The sequence below is a fragment of the Xenopus tropicalis genome, chromosome 4 (assembly GCF_000004195.4).
Source record: "Xenopus tropicalis strain Nigerian chromosome 4, UCB_Xtro_10.0, whole genome shotgun sequence".
In the NCBI taxonomy this organism is placed as follows: Eukaryota; Metazoa; Chordata; class Amphibia; order Anura; family Pipidae; genus Xenopus; species Xenopus tropicalis.
The window spans coordinates 138,428,707-138,444,574 of record NC_030680.2 but is presented as its reverse complement, the minus strand read 5'-3'; the positions used below and the strand labels follow the sequence as shown (position 1 = coordinate 138,444,574).

Genomic DNA, 15,868 nt, shown 5'->3' with positions numbered 1-15,868 from the left:
ATACAGGGAACTCTGAGTATCACTCATGTATTATAAGGGATAATGTACCCCCTACTGTAAATGATAAGGATATTAGCAGTCACTGAGGGGTTCTGTGCCCATATAAAGGCACAAGGCTGCAGGCTGAGTTATACAGGGAACTCTGAGTATCACTCATGTATTATAAGGGATAATGTACCCCCTACTGTAAATGATAAGGATATTAGCAGTCACTGAGGGGTTCTGTGCCATATAAAGGCACAAGGCTGCAGGCTGAGTTATTACAGGGAACTCTGAGTATCACTCATGTATTATAAGGGATAATGTACCCCCTACTGTAAATGATAAGGATATTAGCAGTCACTGAGGGGTTCTGTGCCCATATAAAGGCACAAGGCTGCAGGCTGAGTTATACAGGGAACTCTGAGTATCACTCATGTATTATAAGGGATAATGTACCCCCTACTGTAAATGATAAGGATATTAGCAGTCACTGAGGGGTTCTGTGACCATATAAAGGCGCAGTAGGGTAAAAATGATTACAAGAATCGCTCTCTCCCACCTACCCCGGGCTGATGCGGGAGCACCAGTGTGGGGTATAAGGTAAGCGATTACAATCACTGGGGTGGGACCTAACATTTGGCACCCCCCAGTCATTTTTATCTTTCCTTCTCCTTTAAAGGGTTCATGTACCCCCCTACTGTTACACTTTTTGCCATAAAAATGTTTTTGTGAGTCATATTATTATTATTATTAATAACATGTATTTATAAAGCTCCAACATATTGCAGAACACTACAGAATAAATGGGTGCAAACATTGAACATATTTCTATAGAAAGCAAGCAATATCCGATACAAAAGATGAAGAAAGTCCTGCCCAGAAAAGCTAACAAGATAAAATACAAGGTAATATCGCTCAGGACCTATAATAACTGATAAAACCATTACGCGCCATCAGTAGGGATATAATTTACAGGTTGTGACTTTTGTATATTATAAAACTAAGACTGGCAGTAATGTGGATGAGCTGTGAGTTTCCCATACCAAGTCGTCCTATAGAAGTCTGAAGCAACAGTCAAGTCTCTCGGCCAATCAAATTTCTGCTCCTTCATCCTATTCTGGCACAAGAACCATTGTGGTTAGAAGCAGATACTGATAGAAACACAAGGGAATGTGCTCATTATCAACCTGCAGAGCACGAGTGGCCCCGCCGGAAGCCGGCTGCACTTTCCCTGATGGGAAGCAGAAATAAATGTGGGATGTTGAGATGTGGGGACCCAGGAGAAGCCGCCATCTGCTGCGCTGCACAATGGAATCGCTTGTTGCTTCACTTCACACATCATTTGTTACCTCCCTGTATGGATACTTCTGCTTCGTATCACTTGGGATCGATCCATATTATATTGTTGGAAAGGTCCATAATGCAGCCCCTTTAGAGCAATGGAAATACTTGCCGTAGGTCAAAAATAAGTCCTCGTATTGTTGAGAATTCACTTTTTTTTTGGAATTGGCTGTAAAATAGGTTTCTCTGCTACTGCAGTGATCATCAGCCTGTGACTCTATAGCTGTTGCTGAACTACAACTACAGGTACAGAAGAACAGGAACAGCACCTCTTGTCTTTGTAGATTAAAATGCCTTTATTGCAACATTTTTTTGGGGCAAACAACAATAGCAGCAGCAACGTTTCTGCTGCTATTGTTGTTTGCCCAAAAAAAATGTTGCAATAAAGGCATTTTAATCTACAAAGACAAGAGGTGCTGTTCCTGTTCTTCTGTACCTGGATGTGCCGATGGAAAGTGGCCATTGGGGAACCTGCACTACTTCTAACTAATCACAAGGCTTGGTGCTGACTACTACTCTCCTGAACTACAACTACAGACATAGGTAGGGGTTGGGGTAACAGCTAATGGGACACAAGTTGGACATCACTTATTGTCTGTGCCTTAGACTTTCTGCAATGTCTGGGGCCCCTGATCTCTAACCCTGGCCATAAGGACATGAGTTCCCCTGACTGCCTGGGGCCTGGGACAGTCCGATGCACAGGGGGCGTCTCACACCCCGTTGGGATTACTGTGTGTACTTATGGAAGGGGCTCCTGGCACACACACCCTCCAGCGTTGGCACATGGATTATCTTGCATTCCTCAGGGATTTAGCACCCATTTACTCTGCTCAGTTGTTTTAACTTTGATCCTAAGTTTAAAAGTAAAGGCTGGCAGGATTCAGCTCTCATCTCCCAACCCACGGCTTTTATATCTGTGATACAGGAATAGCAGGAAAAAATAAATAAATATATATATATAGGCTTGTTGTTATTTGTTGCACTTCTAGTAACTCGTTTGCATGGTGCATTGTTTATACAGGTATTGGATCTATTATCCAATGGGGTTTTTTAGATAGGGGTCCTTTCTGTAATTAGGATTGCCATCATTTAGGGCAAAGACACACGGGGCAACTAATCAGCACATTGCAAACGGAACACAATTGGTTGCAGTGGCTTTTATATTAACCTATGGCAGCTAAATTGCTGCCATTAGTCGCTGTGAATGTGTTTTTCTAAAGTCGTGGTGTCTTTGTGTCTACTAAAAAATCATTTAAACATTAAATAAACCCAATAGGACTGATCTGCCCCCAATAAGGGGTAATTATATCTTAGTTGGGATCAAGTACAGGTACTGTTTTATTATTACAGAGAAAAGGGAATCATTTAACCATTAAATAAACCCAATAGGGCTGATCTGCCCCCAATAAGGGGTAATTTTATCTTAGTTGGGATCAAGTACAGGTACTGTTTTATTATTACAGAGAAAAAGGAATCATTTAACCATTAAATAAACCCAATAGGGCTGTTCTGCCCCCAATAAGGGGTAATTATATCTTAGTTGGGATCAAGTACAGGTACTGTTTTATTATTACAGAGAAAAGGGAATCATTTAACCATGAAATAAACCCAATAGGGCTGTTCTGCCCCAATAAGGGGTAATTATATCTTAGTTGGGATCAAGTACAGGTACTGTTTTATTATTACAGAGAAAAGGGAATCATTTAACCATTAAATAAACCCAATAGGGCTGTTCTGCCCCCAATAAGGGGTAATTATATCTTAGTTGGGATCAAGTACAGGTACTGTTTTATTATTACAGAGAAAAGGGAATCATTTAACCATTAAATAAACCCAATAGGGCTGTTCTGCCCCAATAAGGGGTAATTATATCTTAGTTGGGATCAAGTACAGGTACTGTTTTATTATTACAGAGAAAAGGGAATGATTTTTAAAAATTATTTGCTTATAATGGAGTCTATGGGAGATGACCTTCCTGGATAATGGGTTTTGGGATAACGGATCCCATACCTGTGATTCATTTTCACTTCTTGCATTGCTTGTAATTTTGTGTTGTGTTCTGTTTGTTATTTTTCCTGTGATTGCATTATCTGCTGGTTGCATTACTTGCCATCCGTTTGTTTCAGATTGCTGCCTGTATATAAATGGCTCATTTAATATTCCTTGTAGTTACAAACAAATGCAACAGATTTAAAAAAAAGCAAGCTAAAAACAAACCAGTTATTTAAAAAAAAAAATTAGAAAAAGCAGAGCAGAAAAAAGTCAATTGCAATCATTGCAACCTGAGAAGATGAAGAAACAACCTTGTTACAAAATGTTGCATTGGTTGCAAATAAATCCTTTCTGCTTGTTGCTTTTATTAACTAGTTTGTTTTTTCTTGCGGTGCTGCTTGTAACAAGTTTATTTCTGTTTGCTGTTTGGTAAGTAATTTGTTTCTGCACGTTGCATTGTTTGATTTGTTTCTGCTTGTGTTTCTTGTGAAGTTTCCTGATTTTTTTCTGCTTCTTTCACTGCTTGCAATTGGTTTGTTTCTGCTAGATGTGCTTCCTTTGCTTGCTTTTCTTATTACTTGTTGCATCACTTGCAATTGTTTTTTTCTGCTTGTTGTATCACTTGCAATTAGTTTGTTTCTGCTTCTTATGCCACTTGCAATTGGTTTGTTTCTGCTTGCTGTGACACTTGCAATTGGTTTGTTTCTGCTTGTTACGCCACTTGCAATTGGTTTGTTTCTGCTTGCTGTATCACTTGGAATTGCTTTGTTTCTGCTTGTTACGCCACTTGCAGTTGGTTTGTTTCTGCTTGCTGTATCACTTACAATTGGTTTGTTTCTGCTTGCTGTATGACTTGCAATTGGTTTGTTTCTGCTTGCTGTATCACTGGCAATTGAGTTGTTTCTGCTTGTTACACCACTTGTAATTGGTTTGTTTCTGCTTGCTGTATCACTTGCAATTGAGTTATTTCTGCTTGTTACACCACTTGTAATTGGTTTGTTTCTGCTTGCTGTATCACTTGTAATCGGTTTGTTTCTGCTTGCTGTATCACTTGCAACTGGTTTGTTTCTGCTTGCTGTATCACTTGCAGTTGGTTTGTTTCTGCTTGTTCCGCCACTTGCAATTGGTTTGTTTCTGCTTCTTACGCCACTTACAATTGGTTTGTTTCTGCTTCTTACGCCACTTGCAGTTGGTTTGTTTCTGCTTGTTGTATCACTTGCAATTGGTTTAATAATGATAATAATAATCAGTTAAGGGACACTTTAATTGCATGCAGCCTATCTGTTGCCTTGGAACTGCGTTTATCCCATTTTGCAAGGTAGTAATATATCTCTCTCTGCATTCATCCTGGGTCACATTTCCACCCTATGGGAAGTGATCACGTTGTAAACCCATCAGGTTCGGACAGGGCTGGCGGGACACCGGGAGAAAACCAGACCCAGGTCTCAGGCCCCACTCCCCTGCCTGCCGGCCCTGGAGATTGTGAGGGGAGCACTTAAAGTTGCAGCCCTGGTGGGCCACTGCTGCCCCAGTCCCACACTGCGCCCCCATTGGTAGGGCTGACCTTATATCCGGTTACTTCTGAGCACATAGGAAACCCCCATGCTGCAGTGTGCATCTATATAATCTGCCACGCAGCACAGACTTTCTAATTGGTTGTTAATGATGATGTGGCTACTGTGTTATTTGCTTTGGGGAAGAATTAGCAGAATTCTGTAACAAAGGCTGAATTTGTTATTGTAACAGACGGGCGCATTCCTCCTTTTTTCTATTCACTGGTGACCTAAATAATATTCCGAAGTTTTTCCTTTTTTCTGGGAAGACAGGAGAGTTTATTATGAGCTGCAGCGCGGCCAGCTTCTGAATGCTTTACAAGGTGTGTTTTTTGGATGGAGACAGTTAGTCACATAACAAAATCTTTAAAGTTGTTTATGGGGCAAAATAGATATTTAGCTTCAGTTACCTGGCTATTGTCATACATAGGCCCTTCAGCATACACTTAAACGGATGACATTTATAATGCTGTATGTGGGCGACATTGAGTGTATATATAAAGGGCAAATAAAGAAATAAAGATGGCTAGCACTGGTGTATTAGATTTGGTTTCAATAAGCACACTCTGATCTCCAGGTTGGGTTTTTACCTGTTAGAAGAGTCCACTGCTAACTAATCACATTGGCCACTAGGTGTGGGCAAACCAGACCCAATCCCCGCCGGCAGTCCCCGACTGATCCCCCTCTTGATCGTGCTAAAGATAAGTATAATGTATGCCAGCAGGGGCCCCTGGGGGGGAATGAGTCAGGGCCCCCAGGCACGGAAGCCCCTGGTGGTCCCTGTATACCCCAGTTCAACCCTGACTCCAAGCTAGAGTCCTGTTTGGTTGCTGCAACAAAGCCCAACTGAGACAAACCAAATGCTTTAGACCAGTGATCCCAAACCAGTGGCTCTACATTTATTCTGCAGAAACCTTTAGCATACCTGAGTAAACAACCCTAGAAGCTCCCTCTGTTTGTTTAAGATAGCAGCTGCCATTTTAGCTTGGTCTCAGTAGCTTCTGTGCTGCAGCTCTGGCTGCTGGTAGCTCAGATTACACCGCACAGTTGGGAGGGGGAGCGAGTTCACAAGGGAGGGGGAGAGAGGAGAGAGCTGTGCAGACTCGTGCTGTGCCCTGAAGGATTTTTCTGAGAGAGGAAGGCTGATACTGAAGAACATGTGAACACAAAAGAAGAAAAGAAAATCCTGTGTTTCTTTTGATACAGTATGACTCTTTCTAATAAAGCTTAATTAGTTTCTACCTTTCCTTCGCCTTTAAATGTTGCTCATGGGTCAACAAAGTTTGGGGACTTTAGACTGTTCACCCACATAACGTCCCACTGATTCCAACCCACAAGGTGCCCTGATTGAGTCCCCGTGCCACAGAGCTTACCATCTCAGATTCCATGTGTTTGTCAATGGGATCAAGTGACTAAACCAAGATACAGAGATCACACCCAGGTTTCCCTTATTTAGTGTCAAGTTATTTATATTCTACATGTATTATGGCCTTTAATACAAACCTTGGCATAATAGATAGGTCCTTCCTCAAGTTATAAGGGCCAAAGACCTTATTTTCTCCACTTGTCCTTTTTTGATTCCTCTCGAAACTAATACCCAAATATCGGGCAATGCTACTATTACAATACCGTTAGGATTATGAGGATCTTTTCATGGAGAATCCCAATGATCTCCCCATTAGAAAGCCACTCCCCTCTCACCTGAATGGAATAGCTCCCACCTATAGCAGAGAGTTGTGCTGATTGGTCGCTATTGTCCAACATCCCAGGTTTGTTTCCAATTCAGCTAAAAGGGAAATGGATGCTTATGGGTTTTGATCATTATGGTTCACTCTGATAGGATTACGGCAACCATAAATGTCTGTGTCATATTTCCCTTTATCAATGTTCAATTTAATTCATATTCATTGATGTCCTATATTCTTATCATATTGTGACTTTAGCCGTAAGTATGTGCCAGATTTCTAATTGGGCAGTGGCGCCACAGTACCAACATATTGCGCAGTGCTTTATATCATTCCCATCCATCCTGTTACATAAATATATAAATATACAGTGATTGGCTCTGTTATCATGCTTACTTAGCATACTGCCGGCTCCTCATATAATTCTTTTGAGCTTTGCAACCCGAGTGCCTCTAGTTACACATCCCATTGGAATCAAGGCAAAGCCACAAGGAGTCACTTGTGGGTCCATTTAAGAACTCAGCACCTTATGATCTCCAGTGGAAAAAATCTCCATTTATAGAGTAAAGTCAGGGGATACTGAAATTATACATCCTACCTTCAAATTATCTCTGTTTGTAGCTATTTTACCCTGGTTGCTGCGTGAAAGAGCAGTTCCAGATGAGAGAATTAGATTGAATTTACCAAGTTTAACCTCTTCCCGACTATAAAAAAGCTCTGTACTGTGCCATCTTCTTCAGTCTTCTTCAGAGGGGCAACAAATATAGGACCTTTGGCGACAGCATTGCCAGTAAAACCCTGGTAAACTCCCTTAACCACCCATGAAACCCCCCACAAATGTGCCTCACTAAGCTTCTGCATGAGCAATTTAGTTTGTTCAGCTACTGCAAAAACATGGCAGACTTGTTTGTATAATACAAGAGGAAATGTAGGTGCTAATTCCACCAGTTCCAATAGGCACCAGATGAGGTCAAATATTTGTAGTTGAGGAGCATTGGTACGGGGAGGTCAAGTAATGTCCCAACCAATTAACAGTCATCTTATAGGAAATGTGCTGCTTTGCCTCTGCATTACTACAATTGCTTGGTTGTTAAGCTTATGGAAGAATACCCCCCAAAAATATTTTATTTGACTATTTTTTCCCCCACCGTTCCCTACGTCAGCATGCACCTTGCTTTTCAAGACGAGGAAACTTCGAGAGCAGAGGAAGAGTGAATTTGCCCAGTCTCACCCATACCCAACCTAAACCTGCAATGGTCCCCCAAATTTCAGCCCTAATCTGCCTGACCTAAGGGCTAAGCCACAGGTCCAGCCTAGGGTATGACCTGGCTGGCAGGACACCACAAAAAAAACCTGGTGGGCCCCACCGATCAGTTTCATACTGGAACCCTAGAAGCTAATACAGTGTATACAATATGTCAATATTCAGTGACATAATATTCACTGCTTTTGGAACTTTTAAGAACACACATTGGTAACAACCAAACCATTGGCATACCTTCATGGCATTGGGCCCCCCTATAGAAGAATCCTTTGAGGGCCCAACATGCACATCTACCCCTTCCTGGCCCCGCCACCCACTACCCACTCGCCTTGCTGCTTGCATATCACTCCTTGGCCGCTGCCAGGTAAGAGCGTGGAAGGGTAGGGGGGAATTCTATAACTGTAGAGCAGGGGTGGGCCACACTGACTTACAGACGGGCCCGGCCAGTGTTATGCCCCCCCCCCCCAGCATCCCACCCAGCTCCACTCCCCAGCATCCTGCAGCTCCCCACCCCAGCATCCTGCAGCTCCCCACCCCAGCATTTTGCAGCTCCCCAACCCAGCATTCTCCCCAACATCCTCCAGCTCCCCCCCCGCATCCTTCAGCTCCCCCCTCAGCATCCAACCCAGCATTCTCCAGCTCCACTCCCCAGCATCCTGCAGCTCCCCCCAGCATCCTCCAATGCCCCCCAGCATCCTCCTCAACATCCTTCCACCAGCTCCCCCCCCAGCACCCTCCAGCAATCTCTTGCTTCGGCCTGCTTCCTCCGTCCTTCAGCTGTGTCTGTCCCCCGGCTCCCCGCTGCATCAGAACACTTTTATACGGTTGCACCCCATGCGTACTGACGTCACACATGGGCCGCAACCAATCAGGAGTCAGTGGGCTGGATTAAAAAGGCCAACTGGCCGGACATGGTCCTTGGGTCATAGTTTGCCCACCCCTGCTGTAGAGGAATCAGATCCCCTGTCCCCCCTACAACTGTGGGGTCTGCTTCCTCTACAGTTACGCCACTGACCACACTGTGAATACAGTAACAAGGAGTAACAGTGATGAAGAAACCCTGGACCTTAAATGGCAATTAATGGCCCTGATGTGCAATGGTATCGTTCCTATTTTGGTTGCTGTTTGCAGGCATGTAGTGTGAGAATATTGCCCACGGTAAAAAACAAATTGGCTGTGAATAAATGGAAGGATATAAGAACAAGAAGGGAAACATTATATTTTAGCTTTCCAGATGTAAGTTGCAGATCTTCTGTTTGGGGCTTTGTATGAGCTTGGCCTCCATGTGTCCTGCACATGGCCCGTGACCGCTTTGTTGAGTTTTTCCTTAGCAGGGAGTGAATAATCAGTTACATCTTGGCGTTTGACAGCCCCGCCGCTCGCTTTGGCAGAATACACAGCTTTGTGTATATAAAGCAAAATCATTTGGGGCAATTTTAGGTTTCCTGATATCTAGAATTGACAGCCGTGGGAGGCAACCTTCTGGCCTTCATTTGCCCACATGTGGATGAGGAAAAACAGGCCAAACAGTTGGGGTATTGTTTCCATTGGCACAATAGGAAATCCTTGTGGGGGCACAAACACTGAAATACAAGTTTATGTTTTTATACTAAACTCATAGGGTAGAAAACCCATGTTCAATGCTAATGTGCTCATGGTTGAAGAGGAGCAATGACAAAGCACAGTACATAGATTTTCTAGTGATGCTTATGCATCGATGTGTAGGCAACTCAGGCAGTGACTTGGAGACATGGGTGATGCTTCACCCTTACCTCAACCCACATATTAGAAAGTGAGCGGTTTCCACCATGGGCCATAACATTGCTCAGATGCTTCTGAGCTGCTCTTACTTGCATTACAAGGCTTTCTCAGCTTGACACCATAATGAAATAATGAAGCCTTTCTCTATAGATGAGAGTAAGGGCTCTGGCACACGGGGAGATTAGTCGCCCGCAACAAAACTCCCTGTTCGCAGGCGACTAATCTCCCCGAAATGCCATCCCACCGCAAAAATGTAAATCGCCATCAGGGGGGCACAGGGGGGACTGTTGTCCCGGGCCCGGAAACTTCTCGCTTTAAAGGGGGCTCGGCCGTGATACAGTATTTTTAGCCCGGGCCCCCTTTAAAAATTACGGGCCCTATAATTGGTAAATTGGTGGTCAGCGGGTAATTTGATTGGTTGTGCCCCGTGTGTACGTGTGACGCCAGTACACATGGGGCGCAACCTTATTCAAGTGAGGATACAGTGGTGGGTGAGCCGGAGAATGCAGCGGGGCCTGGAGCCCCTGATGCTGGTCACTCTGCCTGTGAATCAAAATAGGCCCTGGCATTTGAAGTACATAAAGCCCCCCCCCCCAGCCCAATAAATAGTGACTATCTATGGCATCTTACAGCAGCCCCTCTGGAATTTGCCTGAACCCACAGATTGCCAGTCTGGGTCTGGATTGTGAGTACTATTGCCTTGACTTTACCTTTCTATTTTCCTGCCTGTTTACCCTGTGTGTGCCTCCTTGGTCCTCCCTAAACCTTTAAAAGTGAAAAGGGGCCCCCGATAGGCTGCAGGGATTCCTGGTTCCCTTACAGTATGAACTGTCCAAGTGCTACTGGCATCAGCCGTCTTTAAGGCACAAATGGTGGTGATTATACAGCTAAGAATGAAAAAGACCATAAGTGGTCATGGCTGAAGGACAAAAGAACAAAACAGGCAGAGAAGGTTAAGGTATAAGGAATGTAACAGCTTGACAGCTCAGATGGTTGAGGGACACAGAATTGAATATTTCATCATGAAGAGCTGGTTGAAGAATAAACAGTAGAACAGAGTACCAGAAGAGCTGGTTGAAGAATAAACAGTAGAAGAGTGTACCAGAGGAGATGGTTGAGGAATAAACAGTAGAGCAGTGTACCAGAGGAGATGGTTGAGGAATAAACAGTAGAGCAGTGTACCAGAAGAGCTGGTTGAAGAATAAACAGTAGAAGAGTGTACCAGAGGAGATGGTTGAGGAATAAACAGTAGAGCAGTGTACCAGAGGAGATGGTTGAGGAATAAACAGTAGAGCAGTGTACCAGAGGAGATGGTTGAGGAATAAACAGTAGAGCAGTGTACCAGAGGAGATGGTTGAGGAATAAACAGTAGAATTGTTAACCAGAAGAGCTGGTTGAGGAATAAACAGTAGAATTGTTAACCAGAAGAGCTGGTTGAGGAATAAACAGTAGAAGAGTGTACCAGAAGAGCTGGTTGAGGAATAAACCATAGAAGAGTGAACCAGAAGAGCTGGTTGAGGAATAAACAGTAGAAGAGTGTACCAGAAGAGCTGGTTGAGGAATAAACAGTAGAACAGAGTACTAGAAGAGCTGGTTGGGGAATAAACCATAGAAGAGTGAACCAGAAGAGCTGGTTGAGGAATAAACAGTAGAAGAGTGCACCAGAAGAGCTGGTTGAGGAATAAACAGTAGAACGGAGTACTAGAAGAACTGGTTGAGGAATAAACAGTAGAAGAGTGAACCAGAAGAGCTTGTTGAGGAATAAACAGTAGAAGAGTGAACCAGAAGAGCTGGTTGAGGAATAAACAGTAGAAGAGTGAACCAGAGGAGATGGTTGAGGAATAAACAGTAGAAGAGTGTACCAGAAGAGCTGGTTGAGGAATAAGCAGTAGAAGAGTGTACCAGAAGAGCTGGTTGAAGAATAAGCAGTAGAAGAGTGTACCAGAGGAGCTGGTTGAAGAATAAGAAGTAGAAGAGTGTACCAGAAGAGCTGGTTGAGCTGGTTGAAGAATAAGCAGTAGAAAAGTGTACCAGAAGAGCTGGTTAGAGAATAAGCAGTAGAAGAGTGAACCAGAAGAGCTGGTTGAGGAATAAGCAGTAGAAGAGTGTACCAGAAGAGCTGGTTGAGGAATAAGCAGTAGAAGAGTGAACCAGAAGAGCTGGTTGAGGAATAAGCAGTAGAAGAGTGTACCAGAAGAGCTGATTGAAGAATAAGCAGTAGAAGAGTGTACCAGAAGAGCTGGTTAGAGAATAAACAGTAGAAGAGTGAACCAGAAGAGCTGGTTGAGGAATAAGCAGTAGAAGAGTGTACCAGAAGAGCTGGTTGAGGAATAAGCAGCAGAAGAGTGTACCAGAAGAGCTGGTTGAAGAATAAGCAGTAGAAGAGTGAACCAGAAGAGCTGGTTGAGGAATAAGCAGTAGATGAGTGAACCAGAAGAGCTGGTTGAGGAATAAGCAGCAGAAGAGTGTACCAGAAGAGCTGGTTGAGGAATAAGCAGTAGAAGAGTGAACCAGAAGAGCTGGTTGAGGAATAAGCAGCAGAAGAGTGTACCAGAAGAGCTGGTTGAAGAATAAGCAGTAGAAGAGTGAACCAGAAGAGCTGGTTGAGGAATAAGCAGTAGAAGAGTGAACCAGAAGAGCTGGTTGAGGAATAAGCAGTAGATGAGTGAACCAGAAGAGCTGGTTGAGGAATAAGCAGTAGAAGAGTGTACCAGAAGAGCTGGTTGAGGAATAAGCAGTAGAAGAGTGAACCAGAAGAGCTGGTTGAAGAATAAGCAGCAGAAGAGTGTACCAGAAGAGCTGGTTGAGGAATAAAGAACAGAACAGTATTCCAGTAGGAATGGCTGAGGGATAAAAAGTAAAGCCCCACAGCAGAAATGGTAGAAGAATAATAAAGAAAGACAAGGAAAATAAACAACTGAGTAGCAATAATTTGAGCTGGGGCCAAAGGGATAAAATATCACACTTTCTAGGAAACTCAGGAAAAGGATGTGGCATAAATATGAACTACAGTTTCCAGCATTCACAACTGATAAACGTGGATGGAGCATGCTGGGAGCAGGCAAACCTTAGGATAAATAGGCCAGTTGTAGGGCAGACAAAATATCCAGGACCATGTTTAGCATTATCTATCTATCTTTCTGTCTGTCTGTCAGTCTATCTATCTTTCAATCTATCTATGTGTTATACTCATTCTATGGTCAGTTCCTGCAGAAGCCAGTAAACCTGCCTGTATGTGACTGGTGTGTGGGAGGAAACCGGAGTACCCGGAGGAAACCCACAAAGCCACAGGCAGAACATACAAACTCCATGTAGATCATAATCAAACTCAGGAGCCCAAGCAGCAGTGCAAACTCCGGGGCCACCAAGCCGCCCTGTGATACTTAGATATACACAAGGATACACACTAAAGGCTTGAACTTGATGGACAGGTGTCTTTTTTCAACCCAAACTATGTCACTTTGTAATTCCAAAACAGCAACTGCACAAAGAATACATTACAGCTGATTTACCCATTAAACTGAATGGGAGATGCAGGCAGAGTCAGATTAGGAGGAACCCCTGCTGACAGATATATGGACTGACAGCTCAAGGTATGTTCTAGCTTGGAATATTTTAGCTACATGAGTTTTAACTCTTTCCGTGCAGCTGGAGGAGAGCCAAGGAAATGCACAATTACATGTAAATGGCCAGACACCTACAGAAATATCTTGATCCCTTCTGCCCAGATGTGGGAAGTCATAAACTACAAAGGTCTCATACGATTAAACAAATAGGAAGGGTTACTGCTGTCTGTCTCTACTTAGCTGCCAATAGAGGATTCAGAACAGGGACATGTTACCTTAGGAAGAAGTAATAGGAATTGTTCTCCATAACAGTATAGGAATGGCAGGGGAAGTATCCCAGTCCTGTGACATTCAGCCTGGAGCCGGCGGGTACCTCCAACATACTGCCCCATGCCTGGTCACACAGCAGCTCTATCTCAGCAGAGAAGAACAGGTCCGAGTTATACTGCCAAGGTAAGTAGTTGTACACACTGTAGCTGTCTTTGTGCAAAGCCAAGACCTTGGCAAACACCACAGTCTCCACCAACTCCGCTCTGCAGGCTTCTGTCTGCGGTCTCCAGTCATGGGGCAACTGACATCCTTTCAAAAGCCCAAGCAGGCTAGCCAGCCAGAGGAAGATCAATGTCTTCATCATCACAGGTCAAGTGGCCAATGCCAACTACACAAAGACAGCAGGACACCCTGGAACAAGGCTCTTGAGGGGTGTCCTTGCAAGCACGCTTGTGGGAAGCAGAAACAATCCAACTCCAGATCTAGGAAATATATGATCGCATCAATTTAGAGGCCAATAAAAATAAAGCAGAGACAGGGGAAGCTCCCAAGATAAGAGCAGAACCCTGCAGACATGGGGGAGATTCCTTTTTGGCTTTGTGGAGAAAAGTATTTTTGGCTCTGATTAAAATCCACTTATAAAAATAGTCAAGCTGATGTAGAATTCCTCCTCGTCAACAGTAATTGGTATCTCCCTTCCAAGGCCGGTGCCAAGACCTTCCCCTGTGTTCCAGGTCACTCACTCTGGAGACTCTCCCTGGCTCCCGTCTCCATCCATGTGAAGACAAAGGCTGGGGATGCTTGTGGTTAGCTGCCGAGACCTTGCCTGGGTGATGCTGAGGCTCCTGCAACAGGCTGACGCTCATTAGAGCCTATTCAATCGGCTGCAAATTCCAGAGAAAACAGAAAAGGATCAGTTTTCAGAGCCTGTGTGTGTGTTTCATGCAGCCTGAGATATGAGAACGTGCAGGATCCTATAACTGCTTGGGCTTCCCAATACTCCCAAACATACTAAAAGCAATCCCAGCGCAGCTCTTTATGACACCGCTGCCTTGGTTTTCACGTATATAACGCGTGTAATAGCACACACTCCGCTCTACGACTCCGAAAGTTACAAAAATTCAGTTTAAGCAATGTCTGTTTGTAATCTTGCAAATCATTTTATGATCTAGAAGAAATCTGGCCAATATTCAGCAACTCCCCCCTCCCCGCCTGCCCCAGGTCTATACATATGCACATTTTTCTCATTTAAAGAAAGGGGGGGAAAAAACTGTGTGTGTTTGGGCGCAGGCTGCTCCGGGCTGAGGGAGCCGTACAATGGGAGACATATTTGCATGGAACTTTCTAATACAAACCATAGATTTCTGCAAGTCTTTGCTTCAGGCTGCACAACAAAGGCTGCAATGTACAGTCGGCTGCCGTATGGGATCCATTATACGGAATGCCTGGGATAAAAAGTCTGCCCACAACTTACATCACCATGCATTAATGCTAATACAAAACATTTCATCCTTAAAAAAAACCCCATTAGGATTCCTGTGGCCAACATGGATTTATGAAGCTTTGTAAGTGCCTATTATTGCAGATAACGAGAAAATCATTAAAATGCAAGGGTCATTTATTAAAGCAAAGTTTAAATCTGTACACAATTCTCCATATATATATATAGTATATATATATATATATATAATTTTTTTACCTACAATGCAATTTACCCCCCTAAATTCAAAATGCATGTAGTTGCACTTGCACCAACACAAATTGGATACAGTTGTACTTAGTGTGCAAATTGGCTTTGGCCACAGGTAAAGGTTATGGAAATCTCCCATTTTTATCAAATAATTCCATTTTTTGCTAAATGATTCCCTTTTCTCTGTAATAATAAAACAGTACCTGTACTTGATCCCAACTAAGATATAATTACCCCTTATTGGGGCAGAACAGTCCTATTGGGTTTATTTAATGGTTAAATGATTCCCTTTTCTCTGTAATAATAAAACAGTACCTGTACTTGATCCCAACTAAGATATAATTACCCCTTATTGGGGGCAGAACAGCCCTATTGGGTTTATTTAATGGTTAAATGATTCCCCTTTCTCTGTAATAATAAAACAGTACCTGTACTTGATCCCAACTAAGATATAATTACCCCTTATTGGGGGCAGAACAGCCCTATTGGGTTTATTTAATGGTTAAATGATTCCCTTTTCTCTGTAATAATAAAACAGTACCTGTACTTGATCCCAACTAAGATATAATTACCCCTTATTGGGGGCAGAACAGCCCTATTGGGTTTATTTAATGGTTAAATGATTTCCTTCTCTCTGTAATAATAAAACAGTACCTGTACTTGATCCCAACTAAGATATAATTACCCCTTATTGGGGTAGAACAGTCCTATTGGGTTTATTTAATGGTTAAATGATTTCCTTCTCTCTGTAATAATAAAACAGT

General features: G+C 43.3%; 1 protein-coding gene across 1 annotated transcript in view; it reads right to left on the bottom strand.

The window, feature by feature from the left end:
* The window catches only part of LOC594978 (coiled-coil domain containing 3), a gene marked incomplete at its 3' end in the record, with an annotated part of 30,085 nt that extends 15,879 nt beyond the window's left edge, over window positions 1–14,206 (bottom strand). The window contains 2 exon segments of the mRNA NM_001030419.1: window positions 3,363–3,372; window positions 13,419–14,206. Of these exon segments, the coding sequence (NP_001025590.1) occupies window positions 13,419–13,775 (357 nt within the window).
* Between the last annotated feature and the right edge of the window lie 1,662 nt (window positions 14,207–15,868).